The sequence below is a fragment of the Empidonax traillii genome, unplaced genomic scaffold (assembly GCF_003031625.1).
Source record: "Empidonax traillii isolate 1590-97213 ecotype Southwest subspecies unplaced genomic scaffold, ASM303162v1 scaffold630:size906685, whole genome shotgun sequence".
NCBI classification, from domain to species: domain Eukaryota; kingdom Metazoa; phylum Chordata; class Aves; order Passeriformes; family Tyrannidae; genus Empidonax; species Empidonax traillii.
This window is the reverse complement of record NW_020955823.1, coordinates 846,910-866,110: the sequence shown is the minus strand read 5'-3', so window position 1 is coordinate 866,110 and position 19,201 is coordinate 846,910. Positions and strand designations below refer to the sequence as shown.

The 19,201-nt window shown below is 45.4% G+C and overlaps 2 protein-coding genes and 1 long non-coding RNA gene across 8 annotated transcripts in view; 1 reads left to right on the top strand and 2 right to left on the bottom strand.

Annotated features, from left to right (window-relative positions):
- Positions 1-1,741: 1,741 nt before the first annotated feature.
- Positions 1,742-8,250, bottom strand: NME5 (NME/NM23 family member 5). Its single transcript, XM_027898945.1, has 6 exons — positions 8,068-8,250; positions 7,811-7,971; positions 5,836-6,041; positions 5,356-5,456; positions 4,241-4,359; positions 1,742-1,971 (listed from the first exon to the last, which is right to left on the bottom strand). Exons 2-6 carry the CDS (start codon positions 7,937-7,939, stop codon positions 1,906-1,908), a joined length of 621 nt encoding a protein of 206 aa, XP_027754746.1. The 5' UTR covers positions 7,940-7,971; positions 8,068-8,250; the 3' UTR covers positions 1,742-1,905.
- A 2,459-nt stretch (positions 8,251-10,709) lies between these two features.
- LOC114065218 lies at positions 10,710-12,300 on the bottom strand. The gene is made up of 2 exons (XR_003572893.1): positions 12,058-12,300; positions 10,710-11,484 (listed from the first exon to the last, which is right to left on the bottom strand). It is a non-coding gene; the product is annotated as an uncharacterized LOC114065218 (long non-coding RNA).
- A 4,224-nt stretch (positions 12,301-16,524) lies between these two features.
- HNRNPAB (heterogeneous nuclear ribonucleoprotein A/B) overlaps positions 16,525-19,201 on the top strand; it is a 28,200-nt gene continuing 25,523 nt past the window's right edge. For 5 of the 6 annotated variants that reach the window (XM_027898923.1, XM_027898919.1, XM_027898917.1 and 2 more), the window contains exons 1-2: positions 16,525-16,667; positions 16,782-17,060. In XM_027898923.1, coding sequence (XP_027754724.1) covers positions 16,819-17,060 — 242 coding nt within the window. In that variant the 5' untranslated portion in view covers positions 16,525-16,667; positions 16,782-16,818. The remainder of the gene's footprint in view (positions 16,668-16,781; positions 17,061-19,201) is intronic. The other variant, XM_027898921.1, reaches the window with a different exon arrangement.

Here is a 19,201-nt window from a genome sequence, read left to right as displayed (position 1 = left end):
TGCTTATTAATGCAGGTCCCTCAAGATCTCAGCTGCGAGATTTGCTGGATCAACGCTTGTCCTGTGAGCACATAATCAGGATGGCACCCACGGGATGAAGGGAACTTCTCTCTTTCTACATTTCCCTTGGAAAAACTGAGGTGAACACCCTGTGTTAGCTCCAATGTGAGAGAATAATTCCCATGACAGATGAACACTTGAATGACTGAAAATTTCTATCACATGAGTGACACAGGTGACATTTGCAACATCAGCTGCCTTTGCCCTTTCTCCCAAACCCCCTGGTGAGGACCCACCTGCTCTATGAAGTTACAATCTCTGTAGGTGCAAAAGCAAAACTGGAAACTCCAGCAATAACATATTTATTGCCACGCAGGATCACATCAAAATAAGTAAGCAAATGCCACAGTGACTAAAAAAATACAGCTGAATGCCTGGTGAATTCACTGGGGTTTAGTTTCTGATATCTTCAAAAAGGGAATTTTTGTTTTATTCTGCTGACAGGAAACCACACAGCACAACTGTCCTGTAATTGGAGCAATCAGACACATACGGGGACAAAATTTAGAGGCAAAATAAATTGGATGTGAATAGACCTGTTTGCTGTATTTCTAACCACCTCATTTTTTTTCTTCATTATTCAAGGGTTTGAGCTTTCTTTCTTTTTTTTTTTTTTTTCTTACCTTAGAAGTCCCAAGATTTTTAGGTCCTAGTGCTGTAGGGACCAGTTTTCTAAATGGTTATTCTCAGGACTGGCAATAGTGGTTTATTCCACGGAGAGGATAAACAATTCACTTAAAGTTTAATGTTAAAAACAAATGACTTAGGTTTCTGGTAATGACTGAAATTAGGGGAGCAAGTTTTTTCATGAAACAAATTATGAAATTGCTGGTTTGTTTAGTATTAGTCAAGCATAGCAATATTTCAGGGTTATGAAAATGACACTTTCTTCATCCTAGCCAGTCAAACTGTAAGATATTAAGCTTGAAGTTAAGAGCATAAGTACAGCTCTCTGAAGGAAATTAAAAAGCCCCACATCTCCAAATAACAGCTCATTTACTTCAGAAAAGGTAATAGTGTGGGACTGACTCATTGCCCCATTCTCTTGAAATTCTCAAATAGAACACACCAAAGTTCAAGGGAAAACCAGAAATCTGCACACCTTTAAGAGCAGGAGCTCACAGAATACACTCCTGGGGTGAGCTGTTCCAGGTAACCACTTTGCTTGGAAAAACACATTGGAAGATAATCTTAAGCCTTGACTAAAATACATCTTCTTGGGACTTGTAATGGAAATCAAAGACTGATTTATAATCACTGTGCCTTTTGCCATCAAGATGGGAAAGGTGCATTCGGTGTACCTTCAAATTACATTCTGACAAAATAAATCATCTTCAAGAGTAACCTTAGCTGGGTGATGTGATCAGCAATTAAAATTCCCAAGTTGCTAATAGGCCTTTAGTAATTGTCACATCCAAGCACCTCACAACTGAATTCCTCTCTGCAAAAAAAATGCTGCAACACCACTCTTGGTTTCACAAAGCGCAGGCCAGGTGGGTGTCAGCTGGGAATCCACACTGGTGTCAATAATTTTGTTCTCCCCACAGCAAGAAAAACGGGGAAAATAGCAGTAAGTCACATCTGCTGGGAATGTTGTCTTTTTCTAATCACCCAATGCCATAAATTTATCTTGTAATTCTACATTCACTTTGTCGTCAGAGAAGCCCCTAGAACTACATCATCCTGGTTAAGTGTAAGGTTATTTATTCCATGAAGGCACAAGTTATAATAAATGCATTTATTTCAGATAATATTGGTTACACAGTCAAGGGACACACTGATAATACTCATCTGTAGCTGAAATGCTTGAGGTGGTTTCCACTGAGCTCTCAGCCCTGATGTTCCTCAGAGACGAAATTGTAGTTTAGGTTTATTTGGATTGTGTTCGATCAACCAGTCAGCAAGCCAAATCTGTGGACAAAACCCCCAGATGTTGTCAGTTTTCTGTTGTTTTCTACTAAATGTATGAGAGAATATTAAAAGCATTATTTGAAACCTCTGCTGCAGATACTCTCCTACTGTGCTGCAAAACTATGACCTTTCAGAAAAGAACCTGGACATACAGATAACCTGCTTCTTCAAAATGTCCTTTAAAATGTTCACAGCTTATATTGCTTTTGAACAATTCACACTGACCTTTAGAAGACAACTTTTCCTGGCAGTGTTTATCTTTTTGTAATTATAAGAATATTTGAGCCATATTTCAAACAATCCAGCCAGCTCTGCTTTGGGATGAGGCTGCACGAGACACATGAAACTGCTTAATGAAATATGACTCCTGACAACACTTCCAGATACCTCATCTAGCAATCATTCATTCAAAGCGCCAGCCTTCTGCACTGAAATCACTTTATGATACCTAAAGCTTAAAACCAAAACGGGGTTACTTTTTGAAATTCATCTCCTAAGTTTTCCAGCACGTTTTCCTTGGATAAGAATGTGGGAGGCAGGAATGCCTTGAGTCCTAACTCCATCTCCCAGTCTGGGCCTGGCCTTTGGCAAATTAACCTTTTGCCTCGATTTCTCCTCTTGTAAAGCACAGTTTTGAACACATCCTTATTCACTTCCCAGGGCTGTTGATGATTAGTTTCTGGAATGCTGAGTCCAACAAACTTCATACTATGTTGGGAAGTGAAAGAACTGGTGGAATGGCAGACCAGGTTGGTCAGCAACACTCTGCCCTGATCACCACATGCAAAAGGGTTGGTTTGCAAAGGGAGAGCCAACAAGCAGAGCGCCAGGACAGGTAAGAACCCAAGAAGGAAATGGAAAATTAAAATAATTTGAACTCAATTAAATTTATCCTGTGTTACTTAAGGAATTGGCTGAGACAACCTCTGTGCTGCCAGCAAGTATTTCTGAGTGCACAGACAGTTTCTGATGGCATCTTCCAGAAGGAAGGAAAGAAGGGAAAAAAAAAAAAGGATAGTGGAAAACCCAAAACATTCCATCAACAAAACATTCCATTCCCCATGAGTCACCTACCAGGCAACAAACTGAAAAGCAATAGGCAACATATATTTCTGAAGCAGCATCAAATCCTTTTCCTGCTGTTACAAGTTCACAGACCTTGTGGAGGCCAAGGAAGGTGCAAATAAAATGTTTTTAGCAAAGCTACTGACACTGCTTCATGCAGCTTTCACATAAGCAAAGGAAAGCATTGCCTCGATTAAGTTACCATTGGATACCCCATAACTGACTAGAAAATTGTGCTAAGAATGCAGATTAATTGAAACCCAAAACAATGAGTTAAAATAATGGGACGTGTAACAAGAAAAAAATCAGGTTTTAATACAGTGAAGAGATGATTGAAGGGAAAGAAGATGGTAATATTCTTCAAACATGCAATAGGAATCTGCAAAAAAAGGAGGTAATACATTGTCTCCACTGTCTTCTGGGGATAGTAAAAGGGGGAGAAAAAAAGTAATGGGCTTAAAATTGGAACCCAGGAGATTTAAGCTATCTTTTAGTGAAAGCTTTTAACTAAGTATAATTAAGCACTGAAACAGATTGCCCAAGGAGACTGTAGATTCTCCAGCATTTGGAGTGCTAAAGAACAGGCCAGAGACACATTTGTTGGGAATAGATACAACTGCTCTGGCCTTTGGGCAAAGGGATGGACTTCATCTCTGTTTCCTAGATTTCTATGGTAACAGTGCCAGACATACAGATAAAGTAAATAGGTTATAAAGCTGGAACAATTCCAAGTGCATTTAATTTGACCTCATGTATATCACATGTTCATAGAAACACCCCAAGTTATTTTTCAGGCTTTTTTTTTCCTGAAATGTATCTTTTAGAAAAATGCAATGTTGATTATAAAGCTGATAATGATGTAAAATCCCCACAACTGCCAGCAAGTTGTCACAAGGATTAATTATCTGCCTGCTTAAAGAAGTACTAGTGTGAACTAGTGCTACTGGAGCTTTAAAAACACAAGAACACATTTATCCTATTTTTCCAGATGAAAGAAGGCTCATTTTGTTTAGGGACTGAAAACACAGCCTTGTTTCATCTCTAACAAACAAATCAACCTGTTGAAACCAAATGTTATTTGATTAGCTCATTAGCCGGAAGCTAAAACAGCAGAGCTCTTCAGCAAGAGTAGTTTTCCTGTGTACAGGGACTTAGTAGAGGAAATGTATCCCAAAGCTTTTCCCAAAGCTCCCACTGTACCTACCATTGGGTCTGCTGGCTTCTTTTTGCACAGGGCAGTGAGCCCAGCCAGCAGCGTTGGCTTCACATACAGGTTCAGGTAATCCCTTGCTCTTTGTCCAGTGGGAACTGGCTCCAGGATCGCTGGGAAGAGTAACCAAAGGTGTTAGGAAGCAGCTTGTGAAGTGATTAAAACGGCTGCTCTTCCAAAGGTTGTTTCTATGTGAGTTGCTCTTCTCCTTAACCAGTTAATAATACCTGGTGGGGTTTACAGCTTCTCCCACAACAAACTGCAAAGAAACTCCCTCAACCTCTTTACAAAGTCCCTGAGGTAATGTTCCTAATTATAGTCTATTATGGAAAAGGAGGAAATCGGATCATCCAGGGAAAACCTGTATCCTTGAAAGGAAACAATATATCCCATTTCTTGCAGTGTGAAGGTGCCTTCTGAAGATCCTAAAAATCCCACCTTTAGCCCTGCTTTGTTGGCAGGGTGAGGAGAAGAAACACAGCTTACAATGGGTAAGGTTTGGAGGGAAGTGCAACATCTGTTAAACTCACTGATCTGCTTGACAAAAGCAGACACGTTTTTCTAGCACTTGCACTTGCATCCTTCTGTTAAAAAGCAAAGCCTGTTACAAACAAGAGATGCTCTCCCAGCCTTTCCAGGTTCTAAGGCGTTTTCTCTGGCACTTAACTTTGGAATTGCACTGTCATGTGAGCATCCAGCTGTTTTTGAACAGGAATTACTCAGCCTGAGCCCAACAAGAGAGTCAGCTGAGAATTCTCAAGTCAACAGGAGTCTCCGGGGCTGACAGTGCCAGAAACACTTGCTGGAGTGTAACAGCTTCCCATTTCCTCTCATTTACCAGCTCTGTCTGTTCCAGTTCTCTGAGCACAGAGTTTGAAAAGTGGAAGCAATCCCTGTAGCTATATTGGCTCTTCGGATAGATTTGGTAGCCTTTCACAGAAGAAAGTACCACCTTATACAGAGACCCACAATCTTAAACAGCAAACAAACCCAATCTCCTCTAAACTGATTGTACTTGGAGTCTGGGCAGAGACAAGTTATACCAGGGATAGTCAGGGAAGGAATTTATCCTCCCTAAAATTGGCAATGTGTCAATTGAACCATTTTACCTTCTGGAAACATGAATCGAATCTCTCTCTCTGCTGAGGAAACGTTGAGGCTGCCATGAAGCCCATTCCTCAGCTCATCAGTCCCATAGAGTGCTCTTAAGCTAAAAAACAAGAGAAATAACTGCTTGGAGGGCAACTGCAAATCCCTTCCAGGTCTCTGCAGTCTGAGAGCACAGAAAAGTATATATATATATACATATTTATGGACTAATCAACAGGACACAGACTTAATTTTGTTTTAAACATAGGAAGTAGCTACCTCAAACTCATGTTCAAGCACTCATCATTCCCTACAAAAGGGGTGAACTCCACATACTAAAAAACAAAGGTGAAATGCTGTTACACAAAAGTGAAGAGATAAGAAGCCACTCCAAATCTGTGTCTGTACAGTACAAAAACAAAACAAAACAAAAAAAAGGAGGAATTCTGGTCTCAATGAAGAGAATGACAAAGTCCTGCTGACTTCCCCAAGGGAGTTACCTGTGAGGGTGAGTTATCCTAGCTCTTAGGCTGTTGGATGGTCCAAGCAATTCCTTCCAGTATGAGATTGCACCATGTCGGGCAAGAACCATAGCAACTAAAGGACCAGAACTCATATAGGCTGTTAAATTAGGAAAAAACATTTTTCCAAATTGGTCTGCATAGAAGTTGCTACATTGCTCGGGGCTTAAATGGAGCCTTCGTTTCTAGAAAGTGTAAAAGACAAAAAAAAAAAAAAAAGAATTAAAAAATTTGGTACATGAAAAGAGCTCAGAGCATTAGAAGACCTCAGAGAGGATAAAGTCCTCTGCTGCAGCCATATCTTCAAGAGCAGAACACAAAGCAACTTCCAAGCCTAATCTGATTCTCCCAGATCTGATTGTCTTTGAGATACACAGTAACAAAGAGCAAGAGTTGTCCAACTTAATTAAGCAAACAGGCCATTTGAGGAAGATGTGATTTTAGCCCAGGCAAACTACAGCATTTTCTAACTGCTGGATGACAGTCAGGGCACTGCACAGACAAAGTGAAGAGCGTTACAAGGGCAGGATTTCATTATTCAGCTGCTCAAGCATAATGTTCTACTTTTACACAAGTTTCTCTCCAGCCCACACTGTTAATTATGCAATTGTTCTATTTTTCATCCAGTACCTCATGCTTTGTCACTCTCCCAATAACTGCCTAGGCTGCAGGTGGCCAGGATCAGGACAGCTCTGGGAGGTTATCAGAAAGCACAGGACAGTCAAGAAAAAAATTTTAAAGTGCATTCTTTGAGCTCAAACTTATACAACACAAGAGTACCATAAATTCAGAGTCCTAATAATTTTGGTGTCAAAAGCCACTGGAGACATCAGAAGACTCCATTAACATATTAGAATTAAATAAATAAATAAGTAAATGTATCTAATTTGTTTCATCTTCTGATACATATCAATAGAATCATGGAATAGTTTGGGTTGGAAGTGGCCTTAAAAATCATCGGGCTCCAACTTCTCTGCCATGGGCAGGGACACCTTCCACTAGCCCAGATTGCTCCAAACCCCATCCAACCTGGCCTTGGACACTTCCAGGGATGGGGCAGCCACAGCTTCTCTGGGCAACCTGTGCCAGGGCCTCTCCACCCTCACAGGGAAGAATTTCCTCCCAATATCCCATCTGTCAGGTCGAAGCCATTCCCCCGTCCCGTCCCTCCATCCCTTGTCCCAAGTCCCTCTCCAGCTCTCCTGGAGCCCCTTTAGGTTCTGGAAGGTTCTCTAAGGTCCCCCTCAGGCTAAACACCCCCAGCTCTTTCAGTCTGTCTGCAAAGCAGAAACACTCCAGCCCGCGGAGTATCTTCGTGATCTCCTCTGGAGCGTCTCCAACAGTTGCATAAATAAATAAATGCAAATAATAAACACAAATAAATAAAAGAACCAGAAAGGTACCAAAAACCCCATCCAAAGCAAGGGGGGCGGAGCCCCTGCCGCCCTCAGGCGCGAGCGCACAGCGCCTCTCAGCGGCCAATCCGCCAGGCTCATTTACATATTCATAAGCCTCATTTAAATACCCATTAAACCAATTTACTGTAAAAACAGCGGAAACAAAAAAGAAGTCAGACTGCAACTGGTCAACTGTCGGATTCAATTAATTCTCTAACTCTCCCCCTGCATGCTGCACAAAACTCCTGAGACTAGAATGATGTGCTCTCCAAAGAGTTACTTCAGAGAGTCCACACATCTGCTCCAGACATTTGCTAAATCTTTTATTAACAAAGTCAGTGTTTTCCTCTGGTCAGCAAAATAGCTGACCTGCTCTGCTTCATCCCACGCACCAAAAAAAAGGTCTCCTTACAGAATCTGGCAGCGATGCTCGATGACATATGAAAAACATAAATTGATTTTTGGACACATAAGCTTTTAGTTACTGGCTCGACTGCTGAAAGCTAAAATAAATATTGTTCTGACTTATAAGTTTTCTCTGGAGCACAGCGTGTTACCTGAACAATTGTGAATCCTGATCGGAGAATGATATCCTCTATTTCTTCTTCCTTATGAATGACATCAGGTTTGATTAGAGCCAGAGTTTTCTCCACATAAATCTGAGGTTCGGGCATTAACACCTCCATCTGGGCTTCCCAATTCACGTGCCCCTTTGGTACTGCAATGACACCAGGACATTTGGAGTTTGTCCAGTGCACAGTTCTCTGTGGTGACACCCACCCCGTACTCCCGGAACAGAGAGGGACACCCCCACTTCACAAAATCCGTGACATGTTCCCTGGACTGGTCAGCACTCGGCAGTTCACAAGCCCACTTTCAGCGCAGCAGCATTTTGTGGAAAATAAGGAAAAGATTCAATGTTGTTCCTCACTAACTCGGACGGTGTATGAGGAAATACAACCATTCTCACACACCCCGCTGAGTGCAGGAGCGAGCCAGGCGTGCGGGCTCACTGTGCTCCCACACCCCTCATCCACCAACCCTGTGTCCCTCCAAACCCCAAATCTGTATCCTCCTGCGTGAAGAGTGGGGAGCTGGTCCACCTCTGAGCCTCAGGGCATTTCTCAATCATTATTAATTGCTGTATTTATGGGCTCAAGACAAAGTGCCAGTTTTCTCACTGAGCGGATCCATTGGCAAGCCCTGAGCACAGAACTGTCAGGAATGGGGGAACTACTGTGAGGGTTTCCTACAGACCTGTGACCACTTGTGACCTTCTTCTCATCAAGAATGGTGTGGGTTGGAAGGGACCTTAAAGATCACCCAATTCCAACCCCTTCCACTAGCCCAGGGTGCTCCAAGCCCCGTCCAACCCGGCCTTGGACACTTCCAGGGATGGGGCACCCACAGCTTCTCTGGGCAACCTGTGCTAGGGCCTCCCCACCCTCACAGGGAAGAATTTCCTCCCAATATTCCACCTAACCCTGCCCTCTGTCAGTGTGAAGCCGTTCCCCTTCCACTGTCCCTCCAGGCCCTCTCCTGCTCTCTTGGAGCCCCTTTAGACACTGGAGCCTTCTCTTCTCCAGGCTGAACACCTCCAGCTCCCTCAGCCTTTTGAAGCGACTTAAAAGAGCAGGATGCTGTGGGGGATGGTGTCCCACCCTCACAGAACCGCACACAACGACACCTGCAGCGCTTCCCTCACCCACCGCCCGCTGTGCCCCACGCTCCCATCCGCCCCGGAGCAGACGCAGGCACACAGCACCCGCCTGGCTGTCTGCCCGCTGCAATACTCGCACGTAACCTCTCCGTTCCACCTTCTTGGGGGAGGGGATGGGCTTTCCTAACCCTCTATTCCCGGGGGATTCCCGGCGATCCCTGCCCGCCGTTGCCGGGCGATGGCGGGGCCAGCCCTGGACACAAGATGGCGCCCGCGGGCCTCGGCCGCGCGCGGGGCGGGGCGGGACGAAGATGGCGGCGGGAGCGGCGCGGTGATGGCGGCTGGAGGCGGAGCGGCCCTCACGGGCCGGGACGGCCGCGGGGTAACAACCAGCAGCCACAGCTGCCTCAGGAAGGGCCCCCCGTGTGGGGCGAGAGTACCGTAATCTGGAGGGGACTCCCCAAAACCCCTCATTTCTCCGTGACAATAAAAGCTTTATGTCAGTTTTACCTCACGCTTAGAACCGCAGACGGAGGGCGTGAGCTCACAGCAAAAGCTCCTGAAGTAACGTGACTTATCAGGGGAAAAAAATAGAGAAAGAATACGCACAGAAGGGCTTTGCAGGTCACTTATCGGTGTTTGTGGCGGTTTCCTGTTTACTTTCCTGCCCAGCAGCGGGTTCAGGAGCTCACAGCACACAGCCTCTGGCACACCCGGCCGCTGACCCAGCTCCAACGCTCTCTAATGGTGTTCTTCAGCACTTTTATTGAATTACAATGTCTATCCAGTGCCACCTAACTATTACGAGAAGAGCAAACGTATAATGAGTAGGAAACAGATTTTTGCATTAAGCCACGATGAGTTGTGCCTTAAGCAGAGCTGGAGAGCCGTGTTCCCTGGGGGTTTATCCCAGATTTTCTACCCTGATGCCAATACATTTGCTCCCTATTTCCTCAGCTGGGAGCAATTCCGGCACAGCCACAATCCATCCAAGATGACCCTTCGTGCCATAGCCTGGGCTGTGGCCGGGAAGCCAAGGTGTTGAGTGCTCCGGTGTCGCCTCCGTCCCTGTTTACCCCGAGCTCCCGCGACGGAGCCCGGCCAGCTGGCCCCACGCTATCGGGGCGTGGGCCGAGAGCGGCACCGATAACCCCTGAGCTGGCTCTGTCACCCTGCTCCTCTCCCTTGTCGCCCTTCTGTCAAAAACTCTGCCATCTGAGGTGCTCTGGAGACCTCGGGCCCGCTGGTGAGTTCAGCCAGAACTGCGCTTCAGCCCTTGGGGTGACACTGGCAAAGGGACAGAAAGAAAACACAGGAATATAAGCATTATTTTTTTTCATTAAATCAGACCAAAAGCAGATGCAAAGGAGAAAAGAAAAAAAAAAATCCTATTTGGAGCCAAAGATGCTGACGCTGTGTGCCCTGGTTAGCTGAGGAAATGGCTAATTTACTGCACAAGCTGGTTTTAGTGTAAGAAAAATCCATTTTGTCCTAATCTTTTTTGTGAGTAATGTAAATACTATAAAAACAAGAAACAAACCAATGCAATTAATTCCTCTCAGCCAGTTTGAGATATGCTTAAAAACCAAAGACTGAAGTTGTTATTCACAAACCCTAAAAAAATAAAGGTGCCAAATGCCTTAGACTGAGTAATCAAGATACAGGCTTTCTTTCACCACTACAGGCACATAGCATTTTTTGATTTAACAGAAATACCTTATGCAGTATTTCATTTGAAGACAGCGTAAACACTGCAACTGCAGAGAGATAACTGATAAACAGGTTTTATTAAAAAAAAAAAAATTGCTGATCGAAAGAGTTGACCAGTTTTGTAGTTTAGTTCAGAATTAATTCAGCAAGACTCGTTCCTTTTCAGTGAGCTCAAGTCTGACAGCCCTAGCTTAAATTTAGCAGTCAAAGGCTTCCTCAGCCTGCATGAACACTTCAGGATTATTACATAAGAAATGTTGGATTTAGTATCAGTGTAAAACAGTTAACATTAATCCCTTGCAATTTCCTTATTGCGCGCATTTATTTTTTTTTACAGTTAACCGAGTTAAAAAACCCCCAGACATCTTTTCTGTGCATCCTTGGAGGCTGCAGTTTGGCCAGGAGTGGAGTCCTGTGCACTCCTCTCCTCTCCTCTCCACAGGCCCTGGGGCTGTGTCAGAATTTCTCCTGCTCGCTGTTTCCAGAAGCATTTCTGGAGGGCGGAGATTGTCTAATTTTAGTTCTCGGAGAATCCTCCGCTCTCCAATGAGCGCGCGGCTGCATCTGGAGCTGCAGCCAATTACCCCGGGTCTCCTCCTGCTGCACTTCCCACGATGGTTTAATAACTCAGCCGTACAAATTTAAAGCGGCCCCACACATTAAGAGAAAAATCACGTGTTCCCCTCAAAAAGGCACTTCTTTTTACACCAGCAGAACCCTAAAGCTTTCTTCTAAAGCCTCAGATGCCATAAACCTGCCCTTAAAGCTCTGTGTTAATAAATTATGTTCACTGTCTTTTACAGTGCTTGGAAAAATATTTTCGATAACTGAAAAGCTGGTCTGAAGCATCTCCCCTAACTTCTGGAGGTCAGGGATGTGGTTTTAAGAAAAGAAAGAAAAAATTATAATTCTAATGCAATGAACAATTGCAGTTCTGAATACCCTGGGCATAGCTTGGCTGCTGTATCTTATCTGTTAAGAGGTTTAACAAGCCTTAGTTGTCTCACTTATTTTTAGCTGGCATGGAATATAACAACATGGAAAGATTGTGGGCTGCAGGTGCATTTAAATCCTAGCAACAACAGACAAATAACTTTTTAAGGAAAAGTATTATTTCAGAGCTTTGTACTGCAAGAAGGTGCAGAAACCAATGTCTTGCAGACTGTTAAAAAAGGAAAAAAGGAAAAAAACCCAAAATGATGAAAATAACAGTGAAGAAAAGCTGCAGAAATAATACCAACTAGTAGTATTGATTAAAAAGGAAGCTCACACATCTTTTAGCTTTATTTGCATTTTGATGTTAAGGACAGGAATGTGTTTGCTTCAGCAGCAATGTCCTAACTGCACATTTACCACACAACTTTCATTCACCACTGACTTTTTTTCCTTTCTTTTCAGGATGAACTGTCATACCTACCCACAGAACCAGCTTACCTTCCCTGCTTGCCTCATCCACGCTTGCTCTTGCAGTGCAAAGTGTCTCTGACGGAAATCCTGTGATCCAGTCAACTTCCTCTCCTGCACGCCCGCTCTCTCCTCCATTTCTGCCTCCTCACAACTGGACAGTTCTCCTTCTGCAGCTCCTCTGCACTCCTGTAATCCTACTGAGCTCTCCATTGCTGCTGGTTAACCCTTGTCAGGCCTTCCTTTCTGCTGTCCTCTGCTTGTTTTCTCACCATTTTCCTTAAAGATAAAAGTAATAAATTAGTCTCTTGCTGCTTCCTCTGTCTACAAGTCTCTAGGTGGCAATAACAAAAGCTTATCTACACGTCTTCTGTAACTCCATCTTAACTTGCCCTATTAACTTCACTCTTAATTCATTTCCTGATCTTCCCAACACCCACTCCTTCATTTGCTCACAGCTTTACTTGCTCAGTCTGCTCTGACCCCCAGCACCCACACAGATATGCTTGTCTCTTTACCTTAAAAAAAAAAAAAGTTCCCTTCAAACTCAGTTTTGCTTCCTCTCATCATCTGAAAGCTTCTCAATCCATCTTAAACGACTCCCTTGTTTGCCCTTTGGTCACATTTAGCATACCTAGATGGTGTCCTGGCTTTTGCAGTTATTTCAGCTGGTTCAGCTTGGCTTATCAGCCCTTTCCCTTGTGTTTCTTCCCTTTTTCTGCAGTGGTGAGTGCCATTTTTGACTCTCCTCCCTTCTCTCCAAGCTCACATCCTAATGGGCGAGTGTAGGTGGGATTGCCTCTCAATGCTCTGCCTTCTCCAACTTCAGGTGTCTCCGTTGGAATGAGAGTGTGTTAGACAAACCATCTGTTTGAAAATCAACCCCTTTTCACTGAGGGATTTTACAGCCAACTGAGCAAAGGAGTGGGAACCTTACAAACGTGTGGTTTGGGCTCAGATCGGTCTGAACAGCTGGGGAAAAGTCAGCCAAGACATGGTTTTGTTATTTATTGACCTGACTGGGGACTGTGCTCGAGCTCTCCTCATCTCAGTTATTGATGACAACCTTTTCTCTGACCTCAGCAAATAAAGCTTTTGCTTCCATTCAGAAAGCTCTGCAAGGCCTTTTCCTTAGTTTTTCAGTAACTGTGCTTGTTTCCCACACCTTCCCAAAGAGAGGTGTCTCTCTCCCACACAAACCTGCTCTTCTTCAGTTCCAGTCATGCTCTGAGCTGGTTCCATGCACCTTTTGTTTCACTCTGTAAAGGTATCTCCTGTGTCCTGCCAGCCCTACAACTGAATTCCACTGCTGCCCTTTCCAGTGAATACCTTCCTGCTTCATCCCACCTTGTTGTTCAGGATGAGCTCCTGCTGAACACCTGCAGGGGTTGGCATTGACAACTTGTTTTCTATAAAGCTCCTCCTCATCTGTACACAAGACATTCTGCACAGATACTGCACACTGGTATTAGGCTTTTACCTAAACTTTTGGAGCAGAAACACTTGCAGGCATTTGCTGCTTCATTGTTCTACATAATGTTTAACATAATACTGGCTTGGATTATCCCTGAGGCCTCTAAGCTCAGGGATAAGTAGCCGGTGCGATCCCATCCACGATGAAGAAATGAGTGTATGAATAAACCAATACAAATATTTTATCTAACAAATTACAAGAGGCAACCAGTTAAATAAGGCCTTTTTTTAAAGATATATTGTCAGTGCCTCCTCAAAGGCATCTTCTCTTCATCTCATTTCTATGTTGCATAGGGAATCCTTTTTGCCATCCTTATTTTTAGCCCTTACCTTCAGCCCTACCACTGAAATCAATGGGGTTACTTGCATAGTTATTATTATTAATAGAAGGTATTTATTTGTGCTGTGTATAAAGACTAACTCAGACAGAAGCTTCCTATAGCATCTCTAATTGGTATAGAACAGGCAGTTCTATACCTGCTTTCAATCAATTTAGACAAGACAGACAGGGATAAATTACACCAAGATTCAAGGCAGTGAATGATATTTGTTCTCTTTTTTTTTTTTTTTTTTTTAAGAAGAGGGGACCTAGAAAAATCCTGGAAATAATGGGGAAAAGGAGAGGATGAAGAGAAGGAAGCAGTGAAGACAGGTAAGGCACAAAACTGCAATGAACAGTTTTCAAGGCAGGGCTTGGCATTCACTGCAAGTTTGATAGAACAGCAAAATTAGGCCCAAGATCAAAAAGTCCATATGCAAGAAAAATTCAATTGAAATTCAGGCAATATCATGAATAGTAATTACAGGATTAAAATAGTAATTACGGGATTAAAAAATGGCAAACAATGATAGTGTTTTTTTTTTTTTCCAGTGGTAAATGTGTCAGGTAAGGAGAATTACCACCCAAGAAGGTATGTGTGTACTTTTCTTTGATTAACCACAGATTTTGAGTGGGGAGTGAAATGCAAGACCAAAACCCAAGCCTCAGCCCAGAGGAATTTTTTAAAACTACCTGTGGCATGATGGGGCCTGGTGAGACAAATTATAACCAGAACAACCCATTCTCTCAAGTCTTCCATGTCTAGATGTGTGAAGAATGACTTTGTTAGCTGGGCCAGGCACAGTTTTCAAACCAGGCTGCTCAGCCAGTCTACAACCACACTGTTATCCTGCTGCTGGACACGGGACACAGGAGGCATCAAACAGCTATTTAAAATGGAGTGTCTGGGAATCACTGTTTGGAATTGCCAAGATGAGAGATTGAGATGGACCTGACCAGGAGAAACGGGCAGCTGGAAAAGAAAACATAGCTTCAAAGAAAGCAGGAACAGGAAAACACTTGCCAAAGTGCCAGTGGAAAGGGAAGATGAGACAGGTTCAGAAAATCAAGGAAAAAAAAAAAAGAGAAAAGGTAAATGTATGGAAAAGTCCAAATGAGATGGCAATCATTCACATCCTTAGCAAGACTCTGTGAAATAAAAAGCAGATGTTGTGGGCAGTGAATCTTCCAAGAAAATGAAGTAATAAAAATATCATGAAAAGCACTCAGGTTACATCCATCAGCTGAGCCTAAACTCACCTCACAGACCCGTGTAAACTGCTACAGTTTTCATTTTAATCTCAGGTGCTGGTCTATAAACTTGGAACTCCAGGGCAGGTGTATTCCTGCAGTCACCTGCCAGAACTGCATCCACAAAAACCTGCAAAGAGAAGGTGCACAGAGCACAAGATCAGTGGCATTCACCACTTCATCAGCATCAACCACAGCAACCTGCAAGTATCAGTGTGGCCTGGGTTGCAGGTAATGACTGAAGCAAATGTGTGGTATTTCCCAATTACACAGGTTATCAGCACTGCGTCAGTGAATGCAGTCAGCTGACAGACAGTGGCTGAGCTGGTTTTAATCACAAACCACACCTTTTTGGTGTAAACCCGATAGGTTTACAATCTAAGCCAGAGCTTCCTAAAGAAGTCCTCTTGCTGGATGTAGGGGTAAGCTCTTCTGAAGTGGTATAAATTAGGACAAATACCTTAAGAAAAAATACTTTGCTTCTAACATTTTATTTCAAGTTTAATACAAGAAAACTATCTAAAAATATATTCTCATGAAGATAAGTATCTTTGTCAGCCAACATCTGCAACCTGTCCTGAGGACATTACAATTTTCAAGTGTACTGGTTAAGTGCTTTTTGTACTGTCTTTGCTGCCCTGACCCGAGAGAACATTGTTTTACAAAGTTCAGCCTAAACTGTAGTTTGTCTGTAGGGTACCCTACCCTGTAAGCAGCCTGTGTTGAGACAGACATCTCTGAAAAGTTCTGGCCTGCTGCATTTAGGACAAGAAGTGCTCTAAGAGGACAGCTCAGATCCCAAAACACAGAATTAACAAAATGTATCACCGCTATTTACTTTTATTCACAAGTAGCTCCGTGCACTCCTTCTGAGTTGTAACAGCAGATGAAAAATAGGCAAGTTGAGCCACGAGAGAGATTTAAGAGCGTGGAGCGGGCAGTACCACGTGCACTCATGACTACGGTAAGTTAGGTAATAATTACCACTTTCTGCCCACAAGCAAAGCGCTTAACTTTTTATTTTCTTTAAAGATGTGGCCGTGAGCTTTGGCTGCGCGTCCAGAAGCCGAGCTCGTCCCAGGGACAAACGGGGCGCTGGGAGCTGTGGGTGCAAGCGGAGCTCGGCACTTGGCTTGGCCAGGCTGGCTGTCGCATCCCTGGGCGAAAGGGATTGAGGGCTGGGCACGTCCTCGGGCTGGAGCGGCGGGCACTGCACAGCGCCAGGCCCCGGTTCCATATCCCGATCCCGACATCCCTATCCCGATATTCCGCTCCCGGTCCCGCCTCGCCCGCCTTTCCCGGCCGGGCCCCGCCCACCCCCCCGGCGCAGCCAACGGCGAGCGCCGAGCGCGCTGAGTGACAGGCGGCGGCGGCCAACGAGCGCGCGCCTTGTTGCGGGGTGGCGGAGGCTCCGGCCCTATAAAGGCGGCCACGCGTCGCGGGCCCGGGCCCGAGTACGTGTCTGAGGGGGAGGCGGCGGTGGCGGCGCGGCCGGAGCGGAGCAGCCGCGGGCAGCGCGATCGGCTCCAGCTCCAGCGCCGGGGCGCTTCGAATCGGAGTCCGGACGGCCCGGGTTTTATCGGGAGCGGGTTTTAAAGTGAGTAACGGGCGGGTTGGCGGCGGCGGAAAGGGGGAGGGGTGTGAGCGGACCGGATCAGACCGGCCGGGCCGGGGAGGAGCCGCCGCGCTTACCCGCGCTCGTCTCTCGCAGGAGCCTCTCGTCCCTCTCCCTCGGCGGACGGGGCACCATGTCCGAAGCGGAGCAGCAGCTGGCGGCCGGCGCCACCCAGAACGGGCACGAAGCGGCCGAGAACGCCGGGGAGCAGCAGGCCGAGAGCGGCGCGGCCCCGGCGGCGGCGGCGGGGGCCGCGGGAGCGGCATCAGCGGCGGCGGCGGCGGCGGGAGCCGGGCCGACGGCGGGCACGGCCGCCAGCCAGAACGGGGCCGAGGGCGACCAGATCAACGCCAGCAAGAACGAGGAGGACGCAGGGTAAGCGCGGGCGCCGAGCGCGGCCCGGCGGGCCCGGCAGCGCCCCCGGCCCCGCGGGGAGGGCGGCGGGAGCGGCCCCGCCGAGCCGGGGCCCTGCAGCACCAGCGCTTCCTTTGTTCTGGCGCTGCCTTTTGTTGGCGCCATGTGGCGGCTGGGGGAGGGGCGCCGAGCGGGGCTGGTGCCGTCTCACGCTGTAAAATGGAAGGGGATTTACCTCTCCCGCGTTTTTCCTCAGCCTTTTCCCTCCCGAGCGAAAAGGGGCGGATGGAAGGAGTTGCTTTCTGTTGCAGGGAGGGGACTGGTTGAAGCTTTCTGGGGATCGCGTGACCGGCGTTCATGTAAATGCGAACGTGTTTTGTGTAACGTGCATAAAAAAAAAAAAAAAAAAGTCCTGGCTTTGGAAGGCGGTCGGGGTAAGGCAAGTATTTTATAAAGGAAGTAAAGGGAAAATCGGGACGGTGGAGACGGTGCGCGATGTGTTCAAACCAGTAAGGGCGATTTTGGTGTGCTACTTTGCAGCATTGTCAGAAAACGGCTTATGTCTTGCAGGTGATTTCTGGAGCAGTCAGAGTAGTTTTGGTAGAGGCATCCTTGCATACAAAAGAGGAATTTCTTTCATATCGTAGTTGGTCTGTTCATAAATATACCTACTTGACTTGTATAGGACTTGCCTGTTTTCTGAGGTGGGTCTTTGTTATTCCGGCTACCCCACATATTTAATTGAAACTCCCTTTGTTATCCCCGAGCCCTGGACCGGAGGGTCAGATCCCACAGGTCCAACAGAGCTGAAGCCACTGCAATAGGTTTGGGCCGTAAAGGAACGAATAAGACTTGCACAAGCTTCCTACAAGCTGAGGCCGGATGTACCTTTTGCAGACATTAGAAGAATTTAAAACCAGGCCTTCCAGCCGCATGCGAGTTTTCTTTTTACTGTTCTTAGTGTTTTTTGCTCTGAAAAAAAAAGTGATGCTCTTCCTTTCCTGCTCAGGAGGTGACAAGTTTTGGCCACAAATCCGTATGAAATGAAACTTCCAAGAAAAGCAGTTATTTTAGAGGGATTGGTTGGCCTATGTGGAAAATGTAGTGCTGTGCTAGGACAAGAGCTGTCCAAGCCACTGACATTAGAGTGTTTTGTTAAGACCTGAAACAAGCTTCGATTTAGTTGCACCAATACTCTGAAGAGGAGAAAAGAAAGATGGTGTTAAGGGTGCAGTTGTCCAGTTTGTGGCCTCTGAAGGCAAACCCAAATACAGGAATGTGGTCATAGTTTCAAAGGCTCTCTGTTGTGTTACTTAAATACACGTAGGTATCAGTCTTTCAAGTTACAAAACAAAGCACTGCAAATTGCAGAGTGTAATGTGTGCTGCTGTGGTGAGAGGTGAATTGAGCGGGTGGCAATGCCTGTGAGGGCAGCACAGCCCCAACCCGATGGCACAAAGCAGCTAAAGCTGCCTGGGGACAAATCCTGTCATCCCCCAGCCACCGAGTTACTCCTGAGCTGAGTGTGGTCAGTGATGCCGCTGGAATCTGTACGGGTTACAGCTCGGTCAGGGAGCCGTGATGGGAAGGAATCCACCGAGTGACCGTCCTTTCACCTGCTGTTGAAAGGCTTAGTAAACTTTGTAAGGCTCTGCCCTAACGGCTGCAGGATCCTGCTGCACTTACCAGCTAAGAGTGCACAGCAAGTTCTTCTGGAAAACACAAGGGTTTAGCCTGCAAAGGATATGATTTCATCCAGGTTAAGGAAAAAGCACAAAATCCCTAAAGCACTTTTTTTTTCCCACCTTTTTTTTTTTTTTTGAATATAAACGCATAGCAGTTCTAGCGAATCCAAGTTACACATAAGCCCCCAAAAGCCAATTTTATTTAGGCATAATCTAGTTTTTAAAGTGTTGAAATCTTCTAGTGCCAAATCTAGGTTGCCTCTAAACAGTGTAATGACAACTTAAACTGCTTCAGTCTATAGTTAGATAAAAAGGCTCGAATGCTTTTAAAAGCTTAGTTTGTTACCTTGGAAACTCTGAAAATAGAAAATAGACCCGTGTTATTAATGTTTTCATTTGAAGTGAAGCATTTGAAAAATGCCTTATTGCCTGATATGACTGTTTTGTTTGTTAGCTGCACTTGGGTATTGTGTCTCA

Excerpts from the sequence above, each read along its gene's own strand:
- NME5 (XM_027898945.1), bottom strand. The coding sequence starts at position 7,939 with ATGGAGGTGTTAATGCCCGAACCTCAGATTTATGTGGAGAAAACTCTG. Across the intron at positions 6,042-7,810 it reads CAGGATTCACAATTGTTCAG|AAACGAAGGCTCCATTTAAG; the intron begins GTAACACGCTGT and ends TACACTTTCTAG. Across the intron at positions 4,360-5,355 it reads TCGATTCATGTTTCCAGAAG|CGATCCTGGAGCCAGTTCCC; the intron begins GTAAAATGGTTC and ends TACTCTTCCCAG.